This window comes from Molossus molossus, unplaced genomic scaffold, assembly GCF_014108415.1.
Source record: "Molossus molossus isolate mMolMol1 unplaced genomic scaffold, mMolMol1.p scaffold_m16_p_19, whole genome shotgun sequence".
NCBI lineage: Eukaryota > Metazoa > Chordata > Mammalia > Chiroptera > Molossidae > Molossus > Molossus molossus.
Window position 1 is genome coordinate 14,986,095 of NW_023425354.1, and position 22,073 is coordinate 15,008,167.

The window sequence follows — 22,073 nt, forward strand, 5'->3', positions numbered from 1 at the left end:
TATGTTTGTGAATTTGAGAGAGATGTTATTTGTCTGTGAAAATATGTTTTTAAAAATCCTCAGGTGTTAAATTCTTAGTTGGAAAATATTCTTAAATCTTAAAAGTCCTTACATTTTGTTTTCATTTCCAACTAGGCCAGCACTAAAGTCGAAGTGGACATGGAAAAAGCAGAAAGCCTGCAGGTGACAAGGGGAGATTTCCTTGCTTCTTTGGAGAATGATATTAAACCGGTAAGTATGAATATTGAGTGATGTATAAGCCAAAAAATAATAATTCAGGAGAAAAATAACTACCATTTTACCCAGTATTATGGAAAGTTATATCATTAGAAGTTTTTAAACATCAGAAAAATCTCAGTATTGGAACGATAACTGATGGCTGGGTAATAAGCCAATACTTACTGAAATATTTCTCATGCTAGGGAGTTCACCATCTTATAAGGCAGACCATCCCATTTTGAGACGATTAGTTGTTATTTTATATTGAACTAGAATTAGTTTTCTCATTGGTTCTTATACAATCTGAAGCTACTGAAACCAAAATTCACCCTAATTCATTCATTCTCCATATGTTAGTTATATATCATATTTAAAATTAACTCTCGCCCGGCTGGTGTGGCTCACTGTTGAGCCATCGACCCATGCACCAGGAGATTGCTAGCTCTATTCCCAGTCAGGGTACACACCCAGGTTGTGGGCCTGATCTCCAGTTGGAGGTGTGCAGGGGGTGGCCAGTGGATGTTCTCTTTCATCAATGTTTCTATCTCTCTCTCCCTTCCTCTCTCTCTAAAAATCAATAAAGAAAAAAATAAAAATAAAAAATAATAAAATTAACTCTCTTATTCTCTTCTATCTTTCTCTAACTTCCTTCAAGGCATGCCTTTTTCTTGCTTAATACCTTTAGGACCTTTAACTGCTATAGTTTCTAAGGACTCTAAAACCATTCTAAGTGCCCTTTTAAAAAAAGGTGTCAGTGTTTTAAAAATACACTAAAACTCAATAGTCATAGTTGGAGTTTTAGAATATAGTATAAGGACATAAAAAAAAACCATTTTTCTATAAAATAACACTAATGTTTGTTTACTCTTGCTGGAGTAACCATTGCTTAGAGTCCTATATTAATACAAAAACGAAGTGCAGAAAGGCCTCTTAAAGAGGTGTGTATGTTTGGTTTGTTTTTTTTTAAATGGACCTCAGGTGCACAGAATTGGATTAATCTTAATATTCAGTTTGTGACACAGTGTTGTTATTAGTCTATTTGGTGTGTAAAATAAAGTACGGTGCATGTAATTTTTGGGGACTTGCTATTTATTACATATTTTATTACCAAGAATCATCCACATGATTCTCTCTAGCTATACATCATTCTCATTCCTGAATAGCATTGCATTGTGTGACTACCACAATTTATCTATTTGGGACATTATCAGTTTTTTATATTACAAATAAATTCTACTGTAAGCATTCTTCAACAAACTTCTCTTAGATGTATATTGAGGAATAAAATTGCTGGTTTGTTGGGTATGTGAATGTCCAACTTTAAACTGAAGAATTTCAAACTTTTCCTGGTGGTTGAAGGAATAAGCACTTTCCCCAATAATGTAAAAGAGATCCTGTTACTCTGCATCATCTACAACACTTGGTATTGTCAGACTTAATTTTTGCCATTCTCTTGGATATGAGATGGGATCTCATTTTGGTCTTAATTTGTATTTCACTGATTACTTACGAAGGTTAAGTATTTCTTCATGTGTTCACTGGCCATATAAACACATGAAGTATCTTTTGTGAGATGCTATTCATGTCTTTGCCTATTTTTGTTGTTGTATTGTTTATTTTTATTTGATCTGTATAAGTTCTTTATATATTCTTGGCAATAATTGTTTGTTGTAAGTATCCCCTTAAAGATAAAAATCAACATGTTGTAGCCCTGTCTACATTTTTTTAATTACTGTTGTGATTTAATATGAGTAAATAATGTGAGTAAGTAATGTGAGTAAATATAAACTATTTTCAAAAGTTATTGAGCAATGGAAACGGTTAATCTTTTGCTGTTGTCATTTGTAATAGTTACGAAAAATATTAGAGTTCAACATAACTGATCTATTTCAAGATTCTTTTAATGACAAATAATTTGGCCACAAGAAAGGAGAAACTAATATAACTAAGTTAAGTGACAGGATAAGTAAGGAAGACTGATACATATTGTGTAGCTTGGGAGGGTCCCCGTTTCCTGGTTCAGATATCTTAAAGCTGCTGCTATGAGACCTAGAATGTATACTTGGAATAATTAAAGACAAAAGTCAGTCAATCTACATATTTCCTACAGCAGTATTTATTAGGCTCTTCCTTTATAACCTTTACAGGGCCACTGAACGCACCAAATCCAGACCAGGGAATGAGGACTTTCCTTTGTACTCAGGAATCAAAGGACTAGTGTATGCAAGGACCAAAGAGAGGTCTGAGAAATGATTTGGTGACAAAGCAATAGAGTAATGAGACCATTGCATACTGTTTAGAGACTCTATTACAGAGAATGACATTCTGTGAGGTGCGAGTTCTAAAGAAGAGTTGAAATTATTTCATACATCAGGGTAGTGAAAAATTAAATAGTTGAAGGATGTAATAACTTTTATAATTTGAAATTCTCAAGACATATGACCTTTATCTTACATTGGGTTGTTTTTCTACCCATTTCTTTTCCTGTTAACCTTATGAAAATTCAATTAAATTAAGTAACTAAGTACTAAGATTATTGACTACTTTTGGCAGCTGGTTTGATGGGAGTTCCAGTATGAGATTAGAAGTTGAAAATGAAGTTTGAAGGATGTGACTGAACTCCAATATGTAGTGAGCACAATTAAAATTATTACTTATAGTAACTGCTTTTATTTTATTTTCCTGATCCTTCGATCTTTCATTATAACTGCTCATTTCTACCTCATTTAAAACCTTATATTAACACACATATACTTACCTTCATGTCTTCCCACCAAGCTGATGTGGACAGGATCTTCTCATCACTATTTTACATTCCCATTTTAATCCATGATACGTACCGTCAGAGTTAGTATAGTGTCTTTGTCTGCTGAGCCAACTGTTCTAATTTATAAGTCCATAATCTTTTTTTTCTTTGTTCTTAACAGAAGGCAACAACCTATGTACTCCTTACAGAAATAAGCACATTGGGACATACCCTTTCTCAGGGATTATGACAGCTTGGGCTCTGGTAGAATCTGAGCCTAGAATTTATTCTTTTTTTGTTAAGTCAACCAAAGCAGTTCTCCCCATCCCCAATTTGGTAAAAAGTGAAATTCGCCCTAGCTGGTGTTTCTCAGTGCTTAGAATGATGGCCATGCACTGAAGGGTCACAGGTTCGATTCCCGGTCAAGGGAACATACCTGGGTTACAGGTTCCATCCTTGGCCCTGGTTGGGGCGCATACAGAAGGCAACCAATCGATGTGTTTCTCCCCCTATCCCACTCTCTCTAAAAAGCAGTGGGGAAAACATCCTCGGCTGAGAACTAACAACAACAACAACAAAAAAGTGAAATGCAAAATTATAAAAGTGGATTTTTAGTTTTGTTCTCTTTTGTGTTGTTTTGCTTTTCAGGCTTTTTACATTAATATGAATATTGTTCAACACTTTTATTGTGTAGGAATTCTTACTCATCTTTTATACCTTTAAATATTTTGATTTTTAATACTAATGCTTAAAATGTTTTAAACTGTCCTTTTCTTTCATAGGCATTTGGCACAAACCAAGAGGATTATGCAAGTTACATTATGAATGGTATCATCAAATGGGGTGACCCAGTTACTCGAGTTCTAGAAGATGGAGAGCTGCTGGTCCAGCAGGCCAAAAACAGTGACCGCACACCATTGGTTAGCGTCCTTTTAGAAGGTAAGAAGAAAAGATGAGGTGGCATTAAAAGTTTACAAAAGAAGAAAAAGTGGCACTTTTACAAAACCATTTAGCACATTCCAGAAAAATGGATTATTTTCATTTCTAAAACTTTTCGTCATCTGAAAATAGTAATCCAGTATATGTGTACCATTATTATGCACAGGCTTGTTAAGTTCTATTGGGGATAGAATGTTACTGATGAGTGACAGCAACTAGTTTTCTTGTAGGATTGTATCTAAATTTCTGTGTTACTTAATAGAATGTAATACCACATAGTACTCAATTCAGTTTAGTATTCACTGAGTACTTTCCTAGTTGCTGGGGATACAAAGACATTCACAGAGTTCAGTTTGGTCATGAAAAAGGATATGTAAACAAAGTCCTAACTACAATATATATGTATGAAAATATGTGTGAATGCAAGTCATTTTGCCCATCAGTGCTCAAGGTAATTTAATTTAGTGTTTAATTTAGGTAGTATTTAGAGGTGGTATTTAATTTAGACTTTGAAGGATCAGTTAGGATTTTCCCGAGCAGACAAAGAGAGAAGGACAATCTATTCACCAATTATTTATTTACAGTTATGATTAGTACAACAGAACAGTTCAGTGAGTTCACATAACAAAGGAATCTAACCCTTTCCAAACGTCTGGGGGTAGGCTCACTGAGAGGAACACATGAAGCCAAGACCTGAAGGATGAGGAGACGGTGGCCAGGCAGAATAAAGTAATCAGGGAAGATGTTCTATGTAGAGAGGCCAGCATATGAAAAGCTCTGTTCAGGAAGGAGATTGAAGCAGAAAGGGACATTGGCTAAACATGAGACTGAAGAAGTAGACAGAAACCAGTTCATACAAAGCCTGTAGACAAATTAATGTTTTGAACTCTGACTGAGGGGCAATGGAAAGCCATTTGTAGGGTTTTAAGCAGTGAAGTGACATAATCAGATTTGTAGTTTCAAAACATCACGGCTGTTTTGTGATTGAGAATGGATTGGAAGGGGGAAAAAAAGATAAAGGAGAGACCGATGGTTAGAATCAATTGCATTAGTCTTATTGAGATCTGATTGTAGTTTGAAGTAACAGTGGTAGTGGAGATGGAGAAAAATTTTTAAAGAAAAAGGAGAATTATCAATTGTATCAAATATTCTTAAGAGACCAACAGATAATGTGTCTGTTAGGTTTGATGACTTGGAGGCTATTGATGATCCTGATGGGAGCCTGTTCCATGTGATGGGAATGGAAGGATTTGTTTGAGAATGGATGGAAGATGAAGAGTGAAGGCAGCCAGAGTAGATAATTATTTAGAGAAGTTCCGTTTTGAATGGAGAAGAAAGAGTAGTGTTGAGGCATGTGAAGAGGAAGAGATGGAACATGTGGGGGAGAGGGTACTACCAATAATATCAGGTTTCTGAGAAGATAAGAAGGAAGACTTGGTTGATTTTCCCTTTTGTGTAACGTCTTCCATTACACAGAAGGGAAAAAAGAGGAGATGTCTAAATACAGGTAAGTTTGTACATTTGGTTGTTTTTATGAAAAGGCCTGACTCTTTAGAATTGCAGCTTTTTTTTTTTTACTCTCCATAAATTTTATTCAGTTCTGTTGCTTTCACATTTCATTAATAATTGGTAACTTTTTAAAGCGTTTCATTTCAATTTTCCCTAGATACAGGGCAATATATTTGTGATCCTGAGACAATTTTTTAAAATTAATTAATTTATTTTTGTTGCAGATGTTTCTCCTTTTTCCCCCACTGATCCCCCCCTCCCCATCCCTCCTCGCCCTGTCTTCAGCTTTGTTGTCCAGGTCCGTTGTTCATGCACACATGCATATAAGTTCTGTGGTTTATCTCCTCCCCACCACCCCCTCTCCTGGGGATTGCAGCTTTTTAAGTCACATTTGCTTCTAATGCAGTTTTGCCTGCCCCCACTATCATCTCCTAAAATTGTATTTCTTTGTTAGATAAAATGATTTGATAGAACTAAACATAAATACTAATATGCATTTGAAAGCACTCTTTTTTTAAGAAGCAAAAATCTTATATTTTATATGGTTAGCCAGAAGTTTGAAAGATTAAGGCTATGTGAGAAAGAAAGAAGGAATGCATTTCATCATACTTTTGAGAAATGCTAATCAGTTTATTAAATTTAGTTGCTAACAAATAAGAGAAAACATGTCTGCCATGAAATTGTGTCAGGATATGTTAATGAGCAACTAGTTGAGACCTCAGTACCTTGTGGATAAAAGTTTAAACTTGTTTTATTCCCCTTTGCTTAGGTTGGCTTTTTTCCCCTGACTTGCTCATATCTTTATGCAGGCCCTCCTCACAGTGGAAAGACTGCGTTAGCTGCAAAGATCGCAGAGGAGTCCAACTTCCCCTTCATCAAGATCTGTTCTCCTGATAAGATGATTGGCTTTTCTGAGACAGCCAAGTGTCAGGCCATGAAGAAGGTATCAAGATTTTTACTTTCGTTTTAATTTCATATCTCTTAGATGTGTGTGTATACACACGTACATATATATCTATCTTTGTACATGTGTGTGTTTGTGTGTGTATATGTGCCATAGCAACTGTGTTCTTTTCAAGTGGAACTAAAGTATCAGCAGAATTTGGGAAGAAACAGCAACTATTTTAGATATGTTTAACTTTGTAATGCATTTTTATTACTTTTATCTCTAAATTATGCTTTGTTTTATACATATTACAATTAATTTTTATTTATTAAGTTTGTATTGACTTGATTGAAAGAAGGATTCTAGTTAAGAGTGTTTGAGTAGAGTGGACCAAATTTATTTAGATTTTTAAAAAGTTTTCATCAGTGTACAAAGTCAAACTGTTTGAAGTAAATTAAGTTGACTCTATACAGAAGCAGATCATTGGAAAGATACTTTCAAAAGCCCCTACGAAAGGATGGTGGTATATTAGATAATCGGAGTCTTCTTGGCAACTTAATGCAGTCCTCATCCTTCTTCCTTTCCCCAAGTGCCATTTGTCACCTTCTCAGTATGTCTGCTTTGAGCCATCAGTGAGTTAGAACAACATAGAATAGGCTCCTAGAGCTTAAAGGACTCTTAAGACCATCTGGTCCATCTCTCATACATTCAGGCAAGTGCCATGTAAGGCATCTGGGATAGTAGGTGGCTGCTCTTTAAAAAACAACAAAAATCAATGATGAAAACTCCTAATGACTATTTTATCTCACTTGGTAGCCAGTGTTTCCATTGATATTCTGATTTTGCATATACTCAGACAGTGAAGAAATTTTATTTTGTATGTAGTTGAAATATTTCTTTACTTAAATCCTCATTTTCATGCTTAATCTTTTATAGACAGGAACTGACTCTAAGTTAAAGAGATGTGGGAAAATCAGAATCAGGGAAGGTAATCCTGAGAATTGAAGTGCTACCTAACGAAGACAGCTCAGGTGTTCTTTTACTGTTTTCAGAGTCATTCACTTTATAGAGATGTAGGAAACAATTACTTCAGTTTATCTTTAGGGAAGAGACTGAAGAGGAAATAGTATTTAAGAAAAAGCAGACTCCAAAAAAATATATTTGAAAAGTTAGTCTCTTGTTTGTGCAGGTGGCAGAAAATTATTTGTGTTGGGTGCTTGAAATGGATGGAGGAGGCGGAGCTTGGAGCAGGATTCCAGTCCTGCACAATGAAATGTGGAGATAAATATTCTATTTAAGGATCCCTAGCCAGATCACTCAGTTAGAGCATCATCTCGATATTCCAAGGTTTCAGGTTCGACCTCTGGTCAGAGCACATACAAGAAGCAACCAATGCCCTGGCCATTTGGCTCAGCAGTTAGAGCATCAGCCTGTGGACTGAAGGGTTGCAGGTTCAATTCCAGTCAAGAGCATGTACCTGGGTTGCAGGTTCGATCCCTAACCCCAGTCGGGATTGTGCGAGAGGCAACCAATTAATGTGCCTCTCTCACATCAATGTTTGTCTCTCTCTCTCTCTCTCTCTCTTTGCCTACCACTCTGTCTAGAAATCAATGGAAAAATATCCTTGGGTGAGGCTTAACAAAAAAAAAAAAAAGAAGAAGCAGCAGCAGCAACCAATGAGTGTGTAACAAAGTGGAACAACAAATCCATGTTTCTCTCTCTCTCTCTCGCTGTCTTTCTCCCTTTCTCCCCATTCCTCTCTCCAAAATCAATAAGTTTTTTAAACATTCTGTATAAAGGTCTTTGAAATTGAGTATGAAAGCGATGGAAATATTTCCAGACACACACACAAAATACTTAAATATCATAGTCAGTTTATTCTGTGTCTGAGGTGAAACCCAGGAGTATCTGTTTTTCTCAAGAAAATCAGAACAGAATCATGAGGACCAGTAATTTCCTTGATATAGGTAGGGGTTAGTTTTCTTTGCTTTTCCCCTCTAAAGGAAACCCTTAAGCCGCCACTTCCTCTGGTGAAAATTTAAATAATAGCCCTTGGAACTTGTGGCCATTGAATTTACCTTTTGATTGAACAGCTAATTCTATTAGAATGTCCCTTACTCCATCTGTTTCTTATATTTGTCAAAAGTAGTCATCTTCTGCCCTTGTTAGTGCGGCTCAGTTGGTTGGGCATCATCCTGTGCACCAAAAGGTTGCTGGTTTGATTCCGTGTCAAGGTGCATGCCCAGGTTGCTGGCTCTATCCCCAGTGGAGGGTATGCAGGAGGCACCCGATCTGTGTTTCAGTCTCACATTGATGTTTCTCTCCCTCTTCCTTCTCTCTCCATAAATCAATAAAAAAAAATTTTTTTTTTTAAAAGTAGTCATCTTCTGTGCAGATGGTAAATTACTCCATTGCTTTTCACCAGCTGCCAGCATCTGCCTCAGATGTACTCCAAGATGTGGGTGGATGGTCCTAGTTTTTCTATAAAAGTTTTTAAAAAGTACTTTAGGCTCCTGCAGATCAAAGCTACTTTGTAAGTGTGAGATATTATCATTTTTATTATTTTAATCTCTTGCAAATTGACTTAAGGGGGGAAGGTAATATATGCTGATTTTAGAGGCTTAAATGGTTAAATTAATGGCTTAATAACTTATCATTTAATCTTTAAATTGTTGAAGCCTTTCAAAGCAGAGTTTTAAATGAGTAGAAGGCTAAGGAATATGAAAATAAGTGTCTATACAAGCTTATTCAAAATTGTTTCAATTCATGATTCACTGTCTGGATCATCCATGCACCCTTAAAGTTACAAAAATGATTTCTGTTTCAGCAGTAGAATAAATACATATTCAACTTTAAGGTTTTCCTTGGGGGGAAAATATTATTTCCTGAAACTAAAGTACAGAACAGAGAAAGAATGAAGCATGGGTGTCTTAGAACTATATTAGAAATATTGCAGAATCTTTCCCTGCAAATAATTTTCACATTGTTGCCTAATGATAGGTTGACAGAAGCCTAAGGGCTCAAACCAGTCTAAAGGTGCTAAGTCTTCCAGGTTGCTTCTGCAGATGAAATATAAATGCCATTCTTTAGTAGTTCTAGTCTGCCGCCCACCACAGTTGTCTTCCCTTCATTTGTAGTGTGAGAATGGGAAGATGTTTTTGTTTTTTTCTTCAGAGCACATATAATTTATAATTTTTTTATCATTCTGGAGAAGTCAGTTCTTTCTTTGTAAGTGTCCCCCCTCTTCCACCCCCAACTGGAGCTTTTTCTAATTTAGAAAATGTGGGGAAGAGCATAGGAGAAAATGAAAACAAGTCCATGTTTGTCCTTCAGTTTTCTTCTCTGCTCAGACACACTTACACACACACATTATGTATTGGGGATCACACTGGATATACTGTTTTTTGTTTTTGTTTTTTTCTTTATTGATTTGAGAGAGAGAGGAAGGGAGAAGGAGACAGAAATAGAAACATCAATGAGAGAGAATATCGATTGGCCACCTCCTGCATGCCCCCCACTTGGGCATGTGCCCTGATCAGGAATCAAACCGGCGACCTCTTGGTGCATAGGTTGATGCTCAACCACTGAGCCACACTGGTCGGGCTGGACATACCGTTTTAACCCTGCTGGTTTCACTTAATATGTTATGAACTTTTTTCTTTATTTTTTTTCTCATCTGGGTTTTATTTAGTTTTTAGTTTTTTCTCTTTTCCTCAAGTCTTTCCAACTGCCCAACATCCGATTGTAAACTTTTTTCAATGTCATTAAAATTTATCTTACTATTATGTTAAATTGATAGCTATATAATATTCATTTAAACATTTCCTTTTAACTGAACCTTTAGGTTGTTTCCAGGTTTTTTTCCACAATTAAAAATTATTTTCTGTAGAATTACCAAACTAGGGAGATTAGTGCCCCCATTTTTTTTTTATTAGGTTTCTCTTGCAATAGCATTATATTTTACTGGCTGAAAACACGGGCTGAAGTTTCAAATACATATGAATTTAAATCCCGGCACCACCACATTTACCAGCTCTTGACTATAAGCCTCTGTTTTCTCATTTGTAAAATTAATATAATAATAATAATAGCTGCCTCATAGGGTTATTATGAGAATTATATGAAATGGTAATTTATGTAAAGTATCACACAGTGCCTTGGGATATAATATGTGCTTAATAAAGTGTAGTGGTTATTTTCTTTTTTTTTTTTTTTTTATCCTCACCCGAGGATATTTTTCCATTTTTTGTACAGATAGAGTGGGAGGGAGAGAGAGAGAGAAACATCAACGTGAAGGGACACATTGAGTGGCTGCCACCCGCACGACCAACCAGGGCCGGGGACAAACTGCAACCGAAGTACGTGCCCTTAGCGGGAACCGAACCTGGGTCTCTCCGGACCGCAGGCCGACACTCTAACCGCTGAGCCAAACTGGCCAGGGCTGTAGTGGTTATTTTCATTTATCATTATTATTATACATACAGCTTTGGTTATTTCCTTAGGATAAATTCTCAGAATCGGGATTGCAAAAGGTAAAAATATGAATAATTTAAAGATTTTTGATAATATTGCTATCAAAACTCTTATGTCAAAATACTAGTAATTTATAGGAGCCCACCTCTTTTGAAAGTTGAACCGATTTATACTAGTGGCCCCATTACATAAGAGTGTCAGCTTTTTTGAACTCTTAACCACACTTGATGTTATGAAAATATTTTTGCTAATTTCATAAGTAAAAGATTGACATTTAAGAATTTCTTCAGCTGTATTTTCATGACTAAATGTTCAATTTTAAAGATTTTTTCAAATGTTTTGTAATGGCAATAGTTTGTGAAACTCAGAAATATTATAACATTAATTTTTGTTAAAGAGGGGTGGTCTAAATAGTTAATTCATAGGATATCTTAATATACCATTTTAATACTTAAACTAAGAGATTAGAGTTTTTGTCAGTAGTGAGGGCCATTAGATTTGCTTTAACAAGTATCTAAGACTTCTCTGTAATTAAGTTATTTTTTTTTCATATATGGGTGGTATTAAAATGTATGAATGTAGTTTTTTCTCAATTAACTGAAAATTCACCTTATACTGCTGTTAATTTACTGAGTAAGTTCTTTCTCCACAGATCAACTTCTCAACACTGCCAGTCTGTATGAGGTATTATCCTCACATTCTGGGGTGTACCATATGTTCTTTTCAGATGTCTGAAGTATTCACAGATCTGCTTTCCCCTGTTTATGTTTGTTTCCCCAATTTTATTCTATTGTAAATTTTTAATTTCATTATTCATTTTTACATCTATACTTTTAAAAAAATTTGTTGCACTAGTTCTGTTAGTGGCATTAAATAAACAAAAGAACAAAGCAGTAGAATTTTATTTTAGCTAATTACCTAATCTTGATACTTTTCAAGTATATAATCAGTACTGAGAGGAAATAGAACAATCTGATGTGACTAAATTACTTGAATAAAATGAAGTAAAAATATTAGTGATTTATAAAATTGCACCCATTAATAACATAATATATTCTTGCTATTAAAGGAATGAAAATTAATGGAAGAAATTTTCCTTTCCACTAGCTTTACATGAAAGAAATAATCTTCTTTGAATATCCTCCTCCTGTAAATCCCACTGCAAATTGTAGTCTTCACAGAACAGAATCATGGTGCCTAATCCTCCCCTTTTCATGGTTTAGTCCATACAAAGAGCAGAGCTGGAAATTGGATCTTTTGACAGCAGTTACTAAGCAACAGAATTTGGATGCTTTTGGTTAACATCCTAATATATCATGTAGCTGATTTGTTGAAGTTTGTGCTTGTATTAACTGAGAGAAGTGGACACTCCGGAAGTGATTACAGGTCCCTGCGTGGCTGTGGGGTGGGCACTTGTTATAGTTTTGTTTAATGCACTTTGTCTTTTGGCATTTGTATCTGTTTGGCACACAAAGGACGATGGTACAGATCTTTAGTAGAACTTTCAGACCTTGTGACTTTTTATATTATCAAGAATACCTCATTCTGTGGCTCGTGTTATGTGAAAAGGTAAGAATTTTTCCTGAAAAGCAAGGAGAACAAATAAAGGATTTTAAGGTCATTCCAGGAATCTTTAGTGCTTTGCCAAAAGTTTAGGTCCACTTCCTGAGGCAGTTTCATTAGAAGACAGCTAAAGTTTGCTTGGTCTGCTCCCAAGTTATTTTTAGAAAGTAGAGATTATTGCTGATAGCACTGATTTGAATTTGCTCATTTACGTTTTTATATGCTACCAAATATGATTAGAGTATGCTTTCAACTCATTGTTGACAGATTTACTGCATTAGGGATTTTCTAAGTCATCAGATTCCTACTAACTAGGTACTTCACGCCAAGCACTTCAGAATTGAGATGAACCTCTTCAGCCCCCAAAGGAGCAGAGAATTTGACTTCACTTACCTCAGAACACTAAAGAGGTTGTAGAAAATGGAGGACAGAATCTACTTAGAACACACTTTGCTGTGGTTTGTGATTCTGAAAGGCTGGGATTAACATGGAGCTAAGGCTGGCGTGTTCCCAGTTGTATTTATGTAGACTCGAGTCTGCAGCTGCTGCCCCTCCCCTACATACAGGTGGCTCCCAGCTTGTCGAAAGATTCCAGGAGTGGGCTGTCTGCCTTACGAGTGTGCAGTGTCCTTGAGGAGCCTCACACATCCTTTTCCTCAGTGCTTAGAGTGCATCCACCCTGCTCCTGCCTCGAACCCAGGCTCCCCACATTCTAGGTTGTCTCTTTCGGCCCCCACCTACCTACCTTTGCACATGAGAGAGGTGGTACCAGAGAGTTTAATGACAATCTCGTTATGTCCACAGCTAAAAACAGACTATGGGATTTTGTTTTCTAGAGATGTTCTTCATCTTCTAGAATAGTCCTCATTATTTCCATGTTGACTGATGCCACTTCTTTCACACTTTTTCTTTCTTCAGTTCTTCCCATGTTTTTTCTTTAGCTTTCTCTTTCAGACTTCTCACCCACCTTTAAGACTATATATATAAATGTGTATATATATATTTATATCTACATACTGATAATTTTACTTGCTCTACAGGAAACTCCCTGATAAAACTAGGATGATCATACACTCCAGTTTGCTTTGAGCAATCCTGGTTTTTACCTGTTGTTCCAGTGTGATTATTAACATCTCTCCCCTTTCAAGTGTCCTGGTTTGCATGATAACTTATATGATCCCCTACTGATAACCTCTCCAGCAAGAAAAGGCTTGAGCATTATACTTTCATCTTACTAAATAAGAGGATCAGAATTTAAATTAATTTTTTCAAAGAGTCTGTAAGATACAACCATTAGCCTCAGCTTCAGCCCACCTTGCTATCTGTTGTGTTGGCATCATTTAATCTGGGGCAGGCACTGTGTATCTGCTGTGTACTGATACTGGTGAGCAGTTGGGCACTTTGGTTGTAGTATTCTAGCTGAGGCAGTTTGTACAATTTTACCTCTTTTGCATCTTTTCTTTTAGTACTTCTCCTTTTTAGGTTTGTCTGCCTAAAATTGTGGTAGAACATCCGGCTTAGTATGTAAATGTCTCACTTATATTTTAGTCTGGCAACTAATCCCATATACTTACTTGCCAGTCAAATCTGAGCATCTTAGTGAATGCTCTGCTGGGACCTGGGCCAGGAAGCCGAGAATGGAAGCAGCTGAGATTAGGCAGAAAAACATGAATTCAGGGGAAGAATGATGACCGTATGTTACACTGGTGACTAGGCAAGGAAAACAGTGTGTAAGAAGTGAAGGGGGGGGTGTATTTAAATTAGAGTAGAGTTGTTCCCTGAAGGAGTTTCAGGTGACTGGTCAACTGAAACTGGTCAAGTTACAACTGGAATTGCGCTGCCTTTGTCATGGTTAGTATGTTGTTAAGAGTTACCTGTGAGTGCTCCTCTCCCCGTGATACTAATTAGTACATTAAGAGCTGTCTGTAAAAGAAACTACTTTACATTGAATGACTGCTGTAGGTATTTTTTTTTTTTTGTAAAATATTATAGATAGCCCATGCAGTCAACTGTGAAGTGATTTGTAATGCTTCATGAATCACTGTATCTGAGGTAAGTTGGTGAGACTACATAGCAATTTATCCTCAATTTAGACCCAAGCAGTGTCCTCACTAAGGTCCCTGTAGCCATGTAAATTCTACATTGTGTTTGAGATGGGAGAAGGGCTGATTTGGAGAAAATATAGAAAGTAGTGTCCCGGGCTCCTGTGGCTCTAATCCATGGTATTACAGCTTGACAGACAAGATTAAATACTTGGCCCTGGCCGGTTTGGCTCAGCGGTTGGAGCGTCGGCCTGCGGTACAGAGAGACCCGGGTTCGGTTCCCGCTAAGGGCACGTACCTCTGTTGCAGTTTGTCCCCGACCCTGGTTGGGTCGTGTGGGTGGCAACCACTCGATGTGTCCCTTTCACATTGATGTTTCTCTCTCTCTCTCTCCCTCTCTCTCCCTCCCGCTCTATCTGAACAAAAAATGGAAAAATGTCCTCGGGTGAGGATAAAAAAAAAAAGAAGAACAAAGCATTATTTTCAGTGACTCCTTAAAATCATCTGAGTTTATAGGATACCACATTGGCTGCTATATTAGGTCAATCTTCAAAAAATAATAAAGAACCACAGAGGAACTGCTTCCAAACTTTTCCATTGTCTCTTCCATTTCTCTCCTGCTTCATCTCTCACCCACCACTCTCCACACACATCACACCAACACTGACACACCTTCATTTTAAATCTATTAACTATATATGTCTGCACTGCTCCTGAATGTTCTCACCTCTGTGCCTCCTAATACTCAGTACACTCTGCTTAGGACAGTTTCTTCCCTGTTTTCCACTGGTGGTTCATCCTTCAAGTCTGAACTTAATCGTCACTTCTTAAATTTAGGAGCACAGCATTGATTCCATAAGCCTCTGTATCAGGCTAGGCTACAATAATAAACAACCCCAAAATTTCAGTGGCTTTATACAACAGAGTTTATTTCTTGCTCACAGTACATGTCCATCAAGGCTCAGAGGGAGAGTTCTCTGCTCATTGTAGTTTCTCAGAGACTCAAGCTAGTAGATAGCAGAGGCTCCTTCTTATATGTGATTCCATAATAGCCAAGGCAGAATAAAGGAAGTATGGTGAATCATACAGTGACTCTTAAAGTTCCTTCCAGAAAATGACACATTTCCACTCACATTTCATTAACCAAAGCAAACCCCATAATCATCCTTAATGTGAGAAAGGGTAAAGAAGCACAGTCTACCACGTGCCAGAAAGAGAACCAGGATTTGTATCGGTATCCCCTATGACTACCACAGCTCCCTTGCTCTGTACCACCATAGCATCTTGTATTTCTTCCAGCATGATAATGTCATGCTTATTATAGATACATGTGACCTGCTTCCCCCACTCTAAGTTTTGTGAAGGTGGGATCATGTTTGTCTTATTCATTACTCTCTTTATTGCTTTCATTAATGTTTGACACATAATAGGAATTTTAAAAATATTTGTTGAATGAATGAATAGTGTATCACTCCAGGATTCAGCCCTTACCTCTTTATTCTTCTGCTTCTACCATTTCTCCTTGAAGATCTCGTTCCCTCTCAGGGTTTTATCAGTCACTGCCTTGAAGATGCTCTCCTACCCTGAATTCAATTATACATCTCCAACTACTTAACTTGATATTTCTACTTGAATTTAACATGCTTAAATTTATTCTTTTAGTAAATATTTATTGATTATTTTCTGGTAAAACATCATATTAAGTGATGTGAGGACACGGAGGTCATTAAGAGTACTTGCCACCCAAGGCTTGCAGAGGAAAATACAGTACATCCATCGTATATACACAATATGCAAAATGCTATACTCAAGGAGAAGAGAAACAAATGGTTTGTGACAAGATGGATTTAGAACTTGTGTTGTTTCAACCACTGACTTCACTGAGCAAATAATCATTACTAAATACTGTTTTGTGCCAGGTACTAGAGAATCTTACAGTAACTCTTAAAGCTCCTTCCAGAAAACAATACATTTTATCATTTTTATCTACCTCTCACAATCCAGTGGGGAGACAGCTAGCTAAGGATGAAAGGGCAGATGGGATGGTGACACGGTGTGGGAGAATTGACTGAGGGTGCAGGGAATGGTGCAGAGGAAAGCACAGAGCTCTTCTTTCTAGCATGCTTTCTGTTATGCATGCATGCAGCAAACATGGATTAAGTACCAGTGAGGTAGCAGACCCTGGAGACATTATACTGGGAAGACAGTCCCTACCTTATAGAACTTAATGTGCTGGGGAGGAACTTACCATCTAGATTGTTAACATGCTTTGTTTTGCTTTTGTTTTTGTTGTTTTTTGTGGGGTTTTTGTTTTGTTTTGTTTTTCATCTTTGAGGGTGACTTTTAAGCATGGAAAAGACCATATGTAGCCCTAGCCAGTGTCGCTCAGTTGTTTGGAAAATCCCGAACTCCAAAAGGTGGCGGGTTTGGTTCCCAGTCAGGGCACATACCCAGGTTGCAGGTTTGATCCCCATCGATGTTTGTCGCTCATGTTGATGCCTGTTTCTGTCTCACATTGATGTTTGTTTCTCTCTCACATCAGTGTTTCTTTCTCTTTTCTCTCTCAAAATCAATTAAAAATAAATTTTAAAAAAAGACCATCTGTAGCTAATTTGGGGTCTAAAAAATTAAAATTCAACATATCAAAATTATATCATGTAAGACAACACAAAAGTGAACAAACTTTTAAAAAGTTTACTTTCATCTCATTCTATTTGTAAGTCTAGAAAAATTTAGCAGTTACTTAAAAAGGGACTTTTACAGTTTAATTAAATTTTTTTAAATATCTTAAACTATATTTCTGCATTTAAAATATCTTATTTTCTCTTTGAAGTACCTTAGTTGTTTGTCGAACAAAAACATTCTAAATTTCACATAAGTGTATAATTACATTTATTTAATAATAAATTAAATTAAAACATAAGTATAGTTAATCTTAGATTATCTTTACCATTTGTAAGACTATTAAAGTTATCTTTTACCTTCCAACATAAAATTAATTATTCAATTGCATATTTTAAATTGAACTAGCAAGGCTAATCTAGTAATCTAATATGATAAATGTTCTTAATTGTTACAAATACTTTAAAGACCAAGTATACACAAGTTGTCTTTAAAATTAGTATAAAAATATTAATATTATAGGTTTGACTTACTTTATTTCTATACCTAAATCTTTTTTTTTTTTTTTTTTTTTTGGTTAATCCTCACCCAAGGATATTTTTCCATTGATTTTTGATAGAGTGGGGAGGAGCCAGGACACATCAATATGAGAAAGACACATTGATTAGTTGCCTCCAGCATGACCCCGACCGAGGCGGGGATTGAGCCTTGACTAGGGATCGCACCAGTGAGGGGTCTAACCCCTGAACCTAACAGGCCAGGGTTATACATAATTGTTAATCTTGTATAGTTAAAAGATACCTGCTAAGGAATGTTATGTCACCCCAAGAAAGATGGAAGGGAGGGTTACCATCTTGGTGCACTGAAATAGGTTACTTATAAACCAGAGAGATTGGGGTGGGGTGTAGGAATTAATTTTACATATGACACCAGTGGGATGCACTGAGCCCCAGTTATAGTTGCTGGAGAAGAAACCCCCAACGTTTATAAAAAGGCTGGTCTCAAGGCCTTGGGTGCTTATATTCAGTTTATACATAAGTTGATTCTTCTATCTGGCTTGAAATTGCTATATACTTATCAGGATGTAACTTTCCTTCCTGCTTGGTTTAATTTCGATTTATTTGGCTTTCATAAGACAGTGTACTATTTATTATCTTTTATAGGGTTTTAAAGGTAAAACCAGATCTATCTGATCCTTTATACTTCGATTGTTTTTTAAACACATTGACCATTATGGTCTGATTTGAGTTGACAGGCTTCTGTTCTTTCAATGTTATTCCTCCTTAATAGGGTCACAGCTCTTACAGATAATAAAATGACACCCAATTTTATTCTGCATATTCATTGTGGCTTCATCTGGTTCTTGAGTCACAACACTGACGTCATGCTTCTTACCTAGATAGGAGAGACCTTTGTGATACATTTGATGAAATTGTCTGTTCTCAACATCACAGGTAGGAAGGACCTAGCTATGATCCAATTGTATCATCTTGGGCAAGTCATTTAACTGCTTTGGGCCTCGATTTTTTCATTCTTAAAATGCAAGAACTCTTTTAGTTCTAAAATCCTATTATCTTTTAAATTCTAATTTAGTGTAGTCTGAAATATTGTGTGTTACTGTGCTTTGCTTAGGCATTGCTCAAGAATTAACTAAATTTTATCTTCTTGGAAATTGTCACAATTATGGTGAGCAGTGAAATGATAAGTGGTTTTGCTTTCTTCCAGATCTTCGATGATGCATACAAATCCCAGCTCAGTTGTGTAGTTGTGGATGACATTGAGAGACTGCTTGGTGAGTCATAGCATTTGCTATTGTACTATCTTTGCCACATTATAGCCAGTCTCACAAATTATAGGAGAAAAATAATGGGTATTTATAAACTATAAGGCAACAGAAATACATGTCCTTGTCTTATAATGAAATAAAACATTCTCTCTTCTCTCTCTAGTCAATGACAGTATTCATGTTAAGTATTCCTTATGACTATAACTCCATTATAAGCTGCTTCCTTGTAAGGACTCCTGCCTCATAATATTTTGTATCTTCTACAGAGTTCCTTGCCCATAATAAATGATTAGTAATTTTTGTTGACAGATATATTTACTGCCTGTAGCTCAGAGGTTCCACTTACGAACTTCGACAGAACTAATGAAAGAAGGGTTTACGATCAGAATAAGGTAACACTTAGGGCAGAAGCTGCAAGGTCTCTAAACTTCGGTTTCTGCTCTTATAAAACAGAAGCTGTATCCCTTCCTTACTTATCCCATAGAGTAATTGTGAAGACAAAAATGGTATAATAATGTTTAAAACATTCTGAAAGTTAAAAGTGCTATATAGTAATTATTTTAAATCTTTATTAAACATCTCCTATGTTTAAGTGAACTCCTACAGAATATAGAGATGAGTAAGACAGTCTCTGTACTCAACTCAAGATGTAATCTACAAATAAATTCCAGAAAAGTGTTACTCTTACATTTTATTTCATTGCAAAAATTAAATAAATCTGTAATAAACTTATAATAACAATGTTCAGGGTGTTGTAATAAATTCTGTTGAAATTGAACCCACCTGGTGACTTAATAAACCTCTAAAAATACTATCTAATACCTGATCAATCCCTTCTGCCATAAGCTAGCCATACTGGTGTAGTAATGATTTCAAGTTAACTGTTCTGGCTATATTTTCCCCATGATTTTTAATCCTCTGTTACTTATTTTCCTGTTTCCTAAGGCAATGTTTGTTATAAAGCAAAGCAGATATAGCTGTGAGATCTTTTTAAATTGATAGCTTTATCTAGTGACCTGGGTTTTTGGTCTGCTATTTTTGATATATTTTAGCCCAGTTTATAGGATTATTTCTTTAAAAGCTTTTAGGCACATACTCATAGCTCTGCGTAAATTCCTTTATCTAAACACAATTGAGATGTGTGGTCATAGCAACACTACTATGTCAGGAATGTGTGCCCTCTGAGTATATTTTCACTTATATGAAGTTATTATCTGTACGTGTTTGTTCATTTCTTCAACAAGCATTTGCTGAGCCCTACTGTGCTACAATTATTAGGTTTCAGAAAAATAGGATGCTGTCTGTTGTTATAACATATATTGGCAAAAATTAATGCAAAGTAGAATGTGCCATTGTTCTAGATAATCAGAAAAGGCAGGGAATCACTTTTGACTTCAGAGGGCTGATGCCTGAAGGTAGCTCTAAGCACAGGGCAAGGGTGAGTATACAATATGCAGAGATAGCTAAGGAGGTGGCATTTGTGCAAAATCAGTTTAACAGGTGGGAAGTTCTTTTAGAATGTTCTTTGTTCTTCACCATCTAGGACCAATCTTAGTGGCTCTAACATCTTTTCAGTTATATCAAAGTACCTTTCTTACATTATTTTTAGTTGCCATTTTCCCTTCTACCCATTTTCTAGCATGGTGTTTTGTTGCCTGTGTACTTACTGTATTGTCATAGTTGACAGTAATTTCTCGGAAATGCTTAGTAAGTACATGTGGGGTTTTTTCTCCCTTAGAAGAAACTTGTCTCTGAATATGTCTACATGAACTCAAAATGTATATTTAGAAGCTTTTAAAAAAAATTTAAAGATAAGACTTGTTATATAACATTTTATGCATTCAAGTTATTGAAGATATTTATTTCTTATTATCATTAGTTGCATGACTGTTTTTAGAACTGTGTTTGCTCTTGATGTAGAAAAATCTCAATGTTTGGATTATGTGCATATGTACATCAAATCCCTAAACACAGTAATGTTTCTCTTCCAGATTATGTCCCTATTGGCCCTCGATTTTCTAATCTGGTACTACAGGCTCTTCTTGTGTTGCTGAAAAAGGCTCCTCCTCAGGTAAACATAACATAAGGAACATCTATACAGCTTTTCCAATAAATTGCATATAATGGTGTACTCCCTCTAAATAAGCAGCTTATAAACATACAAAATTCTGTTGAGAGATTATGAAAGGTCATCTGGTCTAGCTTGAGGTAAATTATTTTCTTAACAATCAGAGAAATTTTTCATTCCTTTTCTGAAGATTTCAAAATCCCATAGTTTCAGTTGGTATTCTGTTTTGTTTTTTAAGTTCCCCATCGTATAACTTATCTTTACCCTCCTTCATCTCCTATGAAAGATAATGATATTAATGTGGAAGGGATTAAATACATGTTATCAAGAATTTTTATTTGGGGAAATTTATTTCCTATAGGCAGATTTATTTTTTTTCAATTTTACAAATGAATTTGAGTTATTTCTCTTGTGGCATGTGGCATATTTAAGGAGTGATTTTTTTAGCCAGGGTCTTGGTTCATGTGGTTGCATTTTCACCGATGTGGCTATTGGAAAGTGGTGATTTTGATAGCTTAACACATTTAAAACTAACCTATAAGGGATGGTTAAATATGTTAATTATGTAGAGGCTGCCAGAGCATGTTTGGCTGTGACACAAGATACAAATTCTCTTGATTGATTCTGTGTGCTGTAACCTCGAAGAAATGCCAATCAAAGGCAGATACAAAGGGGTTGAGTACTAACCTGAAAAACATCTTAATGTCTCTATGGGAATCTTGCGTTTATTAGAGATATAAACTAAACTGTATGGAAATTATTTAATATTAAGCTGGTTAATTTTAATGTAATAGTTAAAATTGTGTGTGTGTGTGTGTGTGTGTGTGTTACACCTAAAGGAAATGACTTGTCTTGATTTTTTTAGGTATTTTTGTTTTTTTATTTTAATTCCTGGAATAGTAAAAGAAACACCTACAGTAACTGAAATTTTATTGCATATTTGCATTGTGAAAGGATTTTTTAAAATCATCTTTCCATAAACTATCATTCCCAATAATTAGAGTTTTAGCTTATACTTAGGCTGAAGTTAGAGAAGTGAGAATATTTTTTCCTTCTCTGATTTCTTCAATAACTATATAAATAGATACATTCAGAGTTGCTAGACCAACAACAGCAAGAAAAATAACCCCAATATCTAAATATATCATATACCAAAAAATCCTTCTTTATGGAATCAGCATTTTAAAAATTAGGAGATTAGGAGACTTTTTCCAGGTATT

General features: G+C 35.9%; 1 protein-coding gene across 5 annotated transcripts in view; it reads left to right on the plus strand.

The window, feature by feature from the left end:
• NSF (N-ethylmaleimide sensitive factor, vesicle fusing ATPase) overlaps positions 1 to 22,073 on the plus strand; it is a 141,880-nt gene that overhangs the window by 92,984 nt on the left and 26,823 nt on the right. For all 5 annotated transcript variants that reach the window (XM_036268034.1, XM_036268031.1, XM_036268033.1 and 2 more), the window contains 5 exons: positions 136 to 231; positions 3,748 to 3,904; positions 6,223 to 6,356; positions 18,725 to 18,791; positions 20,777 to 20,856. In XM_036268034.1, coding sequence (XP_036123927.1) covers positions 136 to 231; positions 3,748 to 3,904; positions 6,223 to 6,356; positions 18,725 to 18,791; positions 20,777 to 20,856 — 534 coding nt within the window. The remainder of the gene's footprint in view (positions 1 to 135; positions 232 to 3,747; positions 3,905 to 6,222; positions 6,357 to 18,724; positions 18,792 to 20,776; positions 20,857 to 22,073) is intronic.